This window comes from Sciurus vulgaris (genome assembly GCF_902686455.1).
Source record: "Sciurus vulgaris genome assembly, chromosome: 13".
NCBI classification, from domain to species: Eukaryota; Metazoa; Chordata; class Mammalia; order Rodentia; family Sciuridae; genus Sciurus; species Sciurus vulgaris.
This window is the reverse complement of record NC_136474.1, coordinates 32,904,222-32,915,997: the sequence shown is the minus strand read 5'-3', so window position 1 is coordinate 32,915,997 and position 11,776 is coordinate 32,904,222. Positions and strand designations below refer to the sequence as shown.

Genomic DNA, 11,776 nt, shown 5'->3' with positions numbered 1-11,776 from the left:
GAAAAAACATAGCTTCTTCAACAAATGGTGCTGGGAAAACTGGAAATCCTTATGCAGCAAAATGAAAATAAACTCTGATCTCTCACCCTGCACAAAACTCAAATCAAAAAGGATCAAGGACCTTGGATTCAGATTAGAGATCTTGCAACTTATACAGGAAAAATGTAGGACCAAATCTGCATCATGTTGTCTTAGGACCAGACTTTTTAAAAATGACTCCCAAAGCACACGAAATGAAAGCAGGAATCAATAATTGGGATAGATTCAAACTAAAAAGTCTTTTCTCAGGAAAGCCAACTATCAACAATGAGAGGAAAGAGCCTCCAGAGTGGGGAAATTGTTTGCCATATATACTTCAGATACAGCACTAATCTTCTGAATCTATAAAGAACACAAAATTTACACCAAGAGTACAAGAAACAATCAATAAATGGGCCAAGGAATGAGCAGATACTTCACAGAAGAAGATCTTTAAGCAATCAACAGATATATGAAAGAATGTTCAACATCTGTAGCAATAAGAGAAATGCAAATCAAAACTACTCTAAGATTCCATCTCACCCCAATTAGAATGGCAATTATCAAGAACACAAGCAACAATAGGTGTTGGTGAGGATGTGGAGGGAAAAATACACTCATACCTTGGTGGTGGGGTTGCAAATTAGTGCAGCCATTCTGGAAAGCAGTGTGGGATTTCCTTACTAAACTTGGAATTGAACAACCATTTGACCAAGCTATCCCACTCAATGGCCAATACTTGAAGGACTAAAAATCAGCATACTAGAATGATGCAGCCACATCAATGTTCACAGCTGCTTAATTCACAATAGATAAATTGTGGAACCAATGCAGATGCCCTTTAGTTGATGGATGGAATAAGAAACTGGTATATATACACAATGGACGATTATGCAGCCATAAAGAAAAATTAAATTATGGCATTAGCTGGTAAATGGATGCAGTTTGGGATTATCAAAGGAAAAAAAGGAGTGGAAGTGGGTGGGGGAAGGAAAAATAACTGAATGAGACAAACATCATTACCCAATGTACATGTATGATTACACAAGTCGTGCAACTGTACTTCATGTACAGAGAAACAAGAGTTATCCCGCATTTGTGTACAAAGAATCAAAATAATTTTTAATTCATTCAAAATAAAATGAAAAAAAGACTAATACAAAGCATCCATAAAACAAAGAGTTGGTTTCTTGAAACAATATTACTGACAAATCCTTAGCAAAACTGACAAAAAGAAAAAGAGAAAAGGTCCAAATAAACAAAATTAGACGTAAAAAGGAAGTCTTAAGCCAGATACAATGAAATTCAAAAGATCATTAAGAAAAATTTTGAATTACTCTATACTGAATAAATTACAAAATCTACAAGGAATGAAAAAGTTTCTGGATCCATATGACATACCAAATTGAACCAAGAGGATACAAAATACCTTAATAGATCAAAGACAAATATTGAGTTTGAAGCAGTAATAAAAAGTCTTCTGAAATAATAAAGAAAAAGATGCATGATCCTAGGACAACATGGAATCATTGCTGAATTTTACCAACATGCCATGGGCGATCTGGATTACTATCTTTGTATTCTTTTTATTATTATAAGTATTTTTTCTAGTACAAGCTTACAGATACTCTTGTGCTTTAAAATAATTGCTAATTTTATTTTCAAATTCTGGAAAGCTTCATATAAAGTGCTACAAAAACATGTAATCTGATACCATGCAGTCTGCAAGTCTGTCATTTAAAAGCATAGCAGAGGAGAGAGAGTAGAATATTAATATAATGCCAACACACTATAATGACACCATGTTGATATTGTGCAGAATGAATAAAGCTGAGAGTGTTCTGAATGAGCCATGCAATGACATCATTTCTATTAGAAAGCCCTTACATGAGGGAATGTTTCAAGGGAAACAATGCCTTAGAGATCATTAGTGAGATAACTTTGATCATGACGATTAAAACTACACTCACTTTAATTCTCTTCACCTGTTAGACTGCATACAGTATTCAGAATATGAACAATAGTAAATGTCATCATGGGGGCAGAAACACAAATAATAATAAAGAAATAATGAACAAAGAAAGCTCTTTAATAGAATAATAATCAGAAACTAATCAGCCCCTGGCACCTTCAAAGGAATAAGCAAATTGAAAATGATTTAGACATTTCTCTAGGACATGTGAAACTGAATGGTAAAATCTCTTTTACTCTATCAACACATTTGGAGATTCTGCTTTTGATATCTGAGACAGACAAACTTGTACCCAAGGTTTCCTTGTAGAAATTTGTTTGGATTTGTTTGGGGCTGGAGCAGGTAACTGCCCAATCTTTTTCTTAGTTGATGCTTATGTTCAGTCCAAGAAACCCTCCTTAAAAGCACAGTGCTATGGACAAACTTGAACCAGAGTATTTCATATGACTCTAGTGACCTCAGTTATATCTTCACTAACTTGCCACTAGTGTTTCTAAACACATAGTCCATTATGAGATTGTGTGTCTTTTTAGTTACATTCCATTTGATCATGATGATATTTGTTCTTTTTTGGAGAGTATAGAATATAGATTGTGTTTTCACTGGTCTGATGCATAAAGTAATAAATCCACATTACTGTCAAATTCTATCATTTTTTGAAGAGGTCAATTGACCTTTAAAAGTACTTAATCCCCTAATATTTTTTAATTTGTAGAAAAATCATTAATATGAGCAAATATGTACTTCTCTACACATCTAAAAGAATTTTTCTAACAAATTCAATACAGATACGTATAGATAAGCTACTATATGCCACAACTAAGCTGAGTGCTGTGTTGTTCATGGTAGTGGAACAAGACATCAAAGACTGAAATAAAATTTAAACTCATTCACAAAAAAGTTCATTTAAGAAGCAAACAGAAAGTATTAGGTAAGGCTATATATGAGGCCAGGTTTTCCACTTGTCTGCACACTGCAGACCTCCTTTATCTAAGGGATAAGGCACGTTATGGCTGTAGCACAATGAGGGATCAAGTTTATACTCTTAAGTTTTATTAGAGATTTTTTTCACAAAATGCCAAAAGTCAAATATGTTTGGGTATATTTGTGTCACTTTTTTCTGTATTTTAATGCAAAATTTTCATTGTTTTCTATTTTTGCACTCTGGGTGGACTTGGTGGTACAAGCATTAATATAGCAAGGTAGCATGATTCTTTAAGAAGACATTTCTTGTAATACATTCTAGTCATTAAATTAAAAAATTCCATTTGTTGCAATAAAGGAAGGTGCACCTGGCAGAAAGCCATTGAAACATGCACAAAGAAGACTGCATCTTAGGGGATTGAGATATGCAGTGGAGTGCAACTAGCTTTTCTTTAAGTCTGTTGGCTTGCACAGTCACCTGAGGATGGGTTTGGAAGTCAAACAAGGGGAACATGCTTGCATTTAAGGACTGAAACTTGGAAGGTCATAGCTGGTTGTGGAGTGCATGAGTTCTTTTGTGCTTACTCCACCCAGGACAGTTGGTTACCCTTCCTGGCTATTATAATTCTCAGGAGTCACATGAGATCCAGGTGGCACCAAAGATGATAATCAGCTAGGACCCTAGGCATGTGTTGAGCTAATATCTATGTAGGAGACTCCACCCCAAAATTACACAGAGGTAGATCTCAATCACCATAGCTTTCTGTTTAGAACTCCATGTCAGTCCCAACCTGGGGATGCATCAATCTAGTCTGTCCCAACCACACTCCAGCAGACAACAGTACTTCCCATTCCATGCTACCTTATAGAGGTGCACAGAAAAGGTGAGAAATATTTAAATGTTTCATTTTTATTATAAATTTTAAGTTTTTTAAAATTTTATATGTTGATTGGTGCATGTTATGTATATTTAAGAGATTTTTGTCTTTTCTGTCATTTTTCTCATTTTATTATTCATTTACTTTTTTTTGTATTTTGAGGGTTAGTGGCTTATTAATTTTTACTCCCTGCTTAATTTTCACAACTTCTGCCTCTAACAGTTAAATACTCTAGTTCTCTGCCAATGTATTTTGTTTCACTTTCAAACTTTTGTAAAGCCACCCTTTATTGTGGCCTTCACTTTCTAACTCTCCTCTTTATCTGTTTCACCTTTGGAATATTCTGACCTTGCTTTTGCCTTCCTTTTCCATTTCATTCCTTCTTAATGAATTGTATTTTGGTACCTTTTAAAATATTTGGTTTATATAATCTTGCTTCCACCATTCATGATTTTGCAGTTATTAGTACTGTGGATTTTGGAGCTGACATTTAATGTTTGCCTTAATGCTAAATATAGTTCACTGATTTTTTTGATGCTGTTTCAATTTCTGACACCATTTCTCATTTTCTGATTATTAGTATTGTACATATTATAATCGACACCTGGTATATACTTGAATGTTTCAGATTGTTACTCTAATTCTTGCTGTTATTTTTTCTCCCTTTTATGTACTTGTTCTGTATCAAATGTGATACTTCAAATTGGTGGAGCTATGCTCTGTGGCTGAGTTACACACCAAACCACCTAAGAGATTGTGAACTGTGTTCCACACATAATTATGCTCAAACTTCAGCAATACTTCAACACAAAGAAATGGGAAGGGAACCCCAAATTGACAGCCATGGCCCAAGTAGGAACAGCTGGGAAGAAGGCTCAACTCACCCCTGGACATCTGCTCCTACAGCAAGAGCAGAGAGAAATAACATGAAGACCTCAACATAGGTTACTCCCATACACTCTTGGAATACACAGAGTGACCAAATCTAGAAGAGCAATCATGGACACTTACTAGGAAGAAAATGGTCTGATATACTTGAAAGATCCAATGAAGTCTACAGAGAAAGTGGAATCCTCAAGTGACATGTGACACCACTTTGAATGTTCACTTTGGTTACTAATCAGCCCCAGAAAGTTAGCAGAGTAAATATACTACAAAATCCACTTGGAAATGTATTCAACATTTCACAACAACCTTATATCCCAGAATGCTTGGCCAAAAGAAGGCTGTGCCCTAAGAATACACACATATAAAGGTGGAATAGAAACCCATCCCAATGTAAGAATATAAAAGGTATCAAAAAACAGTGTAATCAGAAAACTCTTAAGGTTTGTTATTCCAAAAATATGAAAGATGATGAAATAGTCAAAACAAAGATTTTGGAAAAATTAATGGATTATAAGATGATTCAATAAAATAGCTATGAATTAAGGAAGTCAGTACGGGATATAAATGACAAATTCAATGAACATATAGAGAAATTGAAAAAGAACTAAACAGAAATCTTAGAAATGACAGACAAAATCAATAAAATAAAAAAATTAGGCTTCCGGTTCTCAATTCTGGAAGTTGCTATCTGAGGTAATGTGCTGGTTGGTGTGGTCTTTGTGAGATTCCACCATGGTGTACCGAGGCCAAGGCCAGAAGGTCCAGAAGGTGATGGTGCAGCCCATCAACCTCATCTTCAGATACCTGCAAAATAGATCCTGGATTCAGGTGTGGCTCTATGAGCAAGTGAATATGTGGATAGAGGACTGTATTACTGGTTTTGATGAATACATGAACCTTGTATTAGATGATGAAGAAGAGATTCATTCTAAAACGAAGTCAAGAAAACAACTGGGTCAGATCATGCTAAAAGGAGATAATATTACTCTGCTACAAAGTCTCTCCAACTAGAAATGATGAATGAAGTGAGAAGTTACAGAGAAGGCTACAATTTTTTTGTGTCCTTTGCTGGGAATATAGTTCTAAAACATTTGTTCATATTGTTTTGATTACCCTTATGTTATTACCAGATGAATATAAATGCCGTGGGACACTTTTTATTAAAAAAAATTAAATTGAAAGTGTCTCCAATACAATTAGATTAAGTAGAGGAAAGAATGTCTGAGCTTGAACATCATTTGGACACCCTTGAACATTCAGACAGTATTAAAGAAAAAAATGAGAAACTATAATCATAACTTTCCAGAACTGGGGGAAAATTGATGCTCACAGATATTGAAGAAGGATCAGAGATACAAGATTATGGAAGTGATGTAATAGCAGAAAAATGCCTGAAGCCTTGCATTAAGATCTGATAGATACAAGATAGTATCTCTATCTTTTTGTATTTACAAAGATTTGCTTTGTGCCATAACATATAGTCTTTTTCACAGAAGGATCCATGTGCTCCATATTCACCCATTGATGGATAGAATAATCTATATATGATTGTTAATTCTAAATTATTAATTGTGTTATTAGGTTCTGTGGCTTCTTTGGTTTTTGTTCGGAAGATCTATGCAGTGGTGAGAAAGGTATGTTAAATTCCCCCCATATTATTGTGTTGTGGTGTGTTCAATTTCTGAAATTGAGACAGGTTTTTTTGATGTACACACATGTTCCATTTTGGGGGGCATATATATCTACAAGTGTTATGTGTTGTTGATTTATGGTTCTCTTAAGCAGCATGAAATGTCCTTCCTTATCCCTTCAGATTAACTTTGACTTGAAGTTATCTTTATCTGACACAACAATGGAAACCCCTGCTTTTTCACTGAGTCTATGTGAATGATATGTTTTTTTCCCCAATCATTTTACTTTTTGTTTGTGAAAATCTTTTTCTATGAGATGAGTCTCTTGAATGCAGCATATTGTTGGGTTGTGTTTTTAAAATCCAATCTGTGTGTCTGTGTCTTTTGATTGATGAGTTTAGGCCATTAAATTTAAGAGTTATTTTTGAGATATGATTTGTGTTCCCTTTGATTTTTGCTTATTTTTGGTTTTTAACTTGACTTGGTGTCTCCATTGATTGACTTTTCCTTTAGTAACATTCCTCCCTTTGTTGACTTTAATTATTGTATTGTCATTCCTTTGGTTTATATCTCTGTGACTTCTGATGGGGATTTCTTGTTGAAGCAAATAGACTGAAAGAGATCTTGTTTTAGCCTTTCTTTTTAGTGAGAGAATTGTGGTGCTTTTATCATAATGGATAATCTGAGAGACCCAACCAGTGATTACATGCTTCACAGATGCCTTTAATATAAATGTGACAAGAACAACGGATTGCTTATGAGTGATAAGAAATGTGTAGTCCCATCAATTGCATCCTTTGAGATTTTCATTATTGATTATTCTAATATAAATATGAATTAAATGTATAGTTTTCTCAATTCAGATAGTGAAATATTCCTTACTAGTAGTTTCATTAAGCTCTATGGTTTAGTGATATATTTTGAAGGATTCTAAACCCTTTGAAGCAACATGTCCTTTTTTGCTCTATATGGAATATATAACAGAGCTTGATTGTCTGAGTATTAGAAAATGTGCATCTCCTAGAATTCATTTCAAAATGAAATCTTCTAATTATTCCATAGTTAAGCTATGTTAACTGAACATTAATGTTTTTATGTTTTGGAAGTCTGTTGAGGGCTTTACCACATTTTTAAGAATAAAACCTCATAAGTATGAAGGATTAAATATAGTCTTCCAAGAGGCCAAAATAAGAATATTGCCAGAAATCTCATTTGTATGAAATCTTCCCATGATTCTTAGCCAGTTGCATTAGTAAATAAAGCAGATTCTCCAAACTTGACACTATGTGCTAAATGCAGGATGATGTGCTTATTGGACAGTCCCCTGGAGGTGGATGTGAGTCCAGATGCCTCTTTGCTGGTTTATTTCATTCCTAGGGTCCATTATCTACAGGTCTTTATTGTGGTTCCAAAGTGGACAACCACCTTGAAATCAGTTCTTTTTTCCAGAGAAAGAAAATGTGACATTGGTACATTTAATTTTTCAATGACTAAAGCTGGACAAATAAGTTGATTTCTGTCACTGAAGGTTGGCAGCACTTATTCACATTTAAAACTTGTGATTCTCTAAACTGTGGGTCAGAGATAAGAGTTTGGTAAACCCGTAGAGGAAGGAATTTTGCTGGTCTGTATTTGGAATCTACATTTCTTTTGTTCAGAGGCAGAGACACTGCAACACAACAGAAGTACCCAAGGACCTTTCCCAAGCAGAGACCACCATTTGGAAGACCATTTGGTTCTGGGGGCAAGACAAGGTTGGTGGTGTCACTCTTGTGCTTCAAGTTGAATAAGTGGTTTCAGATCCACAAGGAAAGAGAAATGGGTGCAGTATATCTATTGGGAATTCTATGAAGTCCTTGTGTGGGGGTGTGTTGAAATCTGTGTGATGTCTCTGTGAAGCTAAGTTTAAGGATTCTCTACAAAAAATCTCTGTGAGGTCTCTGTTGTGGTGAAATATCTTTATGTACTTTCTTTGTGGATTGTGTATGTAGGAGGAGGTCTCTGCGGAAGACTGAGGCCTTTGTAAGCCTTGGAGGCACTGTAGGAGTTCTCTGTGAATGGACTCTGTCACATCTCTGTCATGGAGGGAGGTCTTTGTGTATTGTCTCTGGGTGAGTTATCTATGCAAGAACTGTGGAAAATGTATAAAATCCCTGTGGGAGGTTCTCTGGGTCTGCTGGACAATATGAGGTCTTGTGGGAATTACTGTGTAAGGTTTCCCTGAGAGTTCACTGTACTGCTACCTGGTTACTGGTGGGAAGTCACTGTATGGTGCCTCTACACAAGTTTCTACGTGAGATCTCTCAATGTATGTTCTGTTCCAGAGGTTTTTTTGGAAATGTCTCAGCAAACCAGGATTCACAAATATACACAGGGGTAATGCCATCTTTGTTCTGTACCAACTGTCTGCTTAGATGGACTTATAAGATATTTTTTCCAGAAGTTTCTTGTTTGAGCCCGTAGATATGTCAGTTCTTGTGTCACACTTCCTGTACTCATCATCACATTCTGAATCATCCATTTTATCTTCCAGAATCATTAGTAAGGTGCATTTTTAATTCTGAAGTGGATCTTCTGGGTCCTTCCTTAGGGGAACTATCAGAGCATCTGGAGGTCACCTTCTGCACACATTTTCTGCTTTCATAGGAAGTCCAGCAGGCTGGGTGGCCAGAAAGGGACCATGCTTATCTTTTGTCTGGGACCAATAGCACTTCCTTGAGAGTTTTCCCTGAGATGGTTTCAATTCCTGGGATGCAGGAAATTGGCAAGGAGAGTCAGCTTTTTGTGTTCCAGAAGGTTACTGCCATGGTGTCTCTCTTGCCACCTAGTTACTTCAACATTTTGCCCAGAGAATCTGGGTGGTGGTCTGGGGTCATTAGTTTGAAAGAGGACACATTCTTAGCATTTTCCTTCCCCACTTTTAGTCCTGCTCTTTTGGTGATATGCATCTCCAGTAGTATCTGGACATGGGAGTTGATGAGAGGCACACAGCTGCTATTAGCTGCTTTGTGGGGACTCTGCTGAGTGTGGGGGCTGGTCTATTTTATAAAATGTATGATAGGCTATTTTAATAGAACTATAGTTCCCTCACTATGCCATAAAGTACTTAAATTGATTATTTTATTTAGGTACCCATTGAAAAGTAATTTTTTTTGAAAGAAGAGATTGAATATCACGTTCTTAACTACTGAGCTATATCCCAAGCCCTTTCTACTTATTTATTTTTGTTTTGACACAGATTCTCACTATGATGCTTAGGACCTCACTGTATTGCTGAGGCTGGCTTTGAACTTGTAATTCTTCTGTCTTAGCCTCCCAAGCAGCTGAGATTAAATGTGAGTGCTACTGTTCCTGGGGACAATTATTTTTACAAAGAAACAATCTTGGAAGAAAAAGTGCCAAGATTTAAAAAATTTAAACCTATTGGTACAATTTTGCCAACTTTATTCAGATGCATTGCTTGATGTTTTACAAAGTGTGTAGTTCACTTAGGAACCTGAGGACAAGCAGTTTTCTAAATCAGGGCCAGATTTTAAGGTATGAAGTTGACTTGATATTTTGAAGAACTCATGTGTGAGCTACATTTTATATGTGGCATTTTTTTTTAGGAAAATGTTATAGATTGCATGTTGAATGTCCCCAAAAGATTCATGTATTGGGTTCTTAGTTCCCAATTGGTGGCTCTTTGGGGAGGGGGAATTTAGGAGGTTGGACCCACTTGGATGTGAGTCACTGGCGTTGTACCTTTCCTAAGTTGTTTTCAGGTATGTTATCACAGCAATAGAAAGCTGAATAATTCAGAAAAGAATCATGTTTGACAGTTTGGATTAGCAGGTGAGTTCCAATTGCAGAAATGTGAGTTTCTGGATATATAATAAACTTGATTTCAGTATCCATTGTGTAATGTGTGTGTACCATATCTAATTTAAGAAAAAAGGTGGAGACTACAACAATTTTAATTCTTTTTTTTTTATTGTAAACAAATGGGATACATGTTGTTTCTCTGTTTGTACATGGCGTAAAGACATACCATTTTAATTCTTGAAAGATTTTTAAAAGACATTCTTTCCCTGAATTTTTAATGGCAGATACATTTGTTTCTACAATGCTCACATTATTTCAATAAAAACAAATGGAAGTGCTCATTACATATTAAAGTAGATGCTGTCAGATAAAGATATAGAAATGGAAGCTTATATGAAAAAGGGACAGCATAAAAGGGACCAAAACCTATCAAGCAAATGGGGTTGGCACAAAGCTCACATATTCACAATAAATCTACTCATTTTACTTCCTTTCACGACCCAAACATTGGTAAGAAGAGGGTTTTTGTAAACACTGCAACAACATTAACCAAAAGTAGTATGCTATAATTAATTGTACACTATCAGGTAGAATTATATTTTGGATATTTTAGAGTTGGGATCTGGAATGTCCTTCAAAACCCCATGAGGTTATGCTGTGTTTCCCCAGGTGGTGCTGTTGGCATCTGATGTAACCCATGAGAGATTGGGGCCAGTGAGAAGACTTTTGGTTTATGAAGGTGCCCTTTAAATGGGAATTTTAATACCTCATTCCTGCCTCTCTTTTCTTCTGACTTTGATACAAGTAGTTTTGCTTAGTTATAGCCTTTTTCTATGATGAGTTGTCTGCCACCAGGGATCTAAAAACAATAGATCTGATCAGTCATGAACGCCAACACTGTGAGCCAGAACCCCGCTTTTCTCTTTATTGGTTCACTAAATCAGGTGTTTGTTATAGTGTTGGAACATTGACTAATACCTTGGACTCCAGTGTTCTCAAAAGTTACATCAATATGCTAATAAGCTAAATAGCTCTGTAGTTCAGCTGCAACACCAGAGTACTGTATTCAGCAAGTGTGCGAGCTGGAACTGTACTTCCAAATCTAAGTATGTCAAGGGTGATATGCAATGTGATCCTTGAATTACCCAGAGTTTACTCCTGTCATTGTGGCTTTTGGTCCTGTATAGTCTGTGAAGTCTTAGGGTGATTCTTAGAAGTGCATTCTTGTTTGAAAGAATCACCACTGCATTTTAATGTTGAGCAGTGGCTTTCATTGTGGCATATTTGTACATGCAAATACCATACTTTAATCATATTCACCCCCATGATTTTCCATCCCCATTCTCCTTTGTATTCTCTAATAAGTCTTCTTGCTACTTGAATGTAATTTTTTCACTCCTAGATTTTATAATAGTTGGATTCATGTGTCTACTTATTTTGCTTACCATTATGTTCTCCAATCCATCTACTTTCCTATGAATGACATGATATTTTGTTCTGTATGGCTGGATAATACTCCACTCTATGTGTTTGTGTATCTCTGTGTGTGCACATGTGATATTGTCTTTATGCATTCATCCATGAAGAGAAATACCAGGTCTGATTCCATAACTCATCTATTGTGAATTGTGCTGCAGTTCATAAAAAAATAATAAACTCTA

The 11,776-nt window shown here is 35.8% G+C and overlaps 1 protein-coding gene across 1 annotated transcript; it reads left to right on the top strand.

Annotated features, from left to right (window-relative positions):
- Positions 1-5,347: 5,347 nt before the first annotated feature.
- LOC306642684 (small nuclear ribonucleoprotein E-like) lies at positions 5,348-5,828 on the top strand. The gene has a single exon (XM_079108426.1). The coding sequence runs from the start codon at positions 5,413-5,415 to the stop codon at positions 5,689-5,691; it is 279 nt and encodes a 92-aa protein (XP_078964552.1). The 5' UTR covers positions 5,348-5,412; the 3' UTR covers positions 5,692-5,828.
- The last annotated feature ends 5,948 nt before the right edge of the window (positions 5,829-11,776 follow it).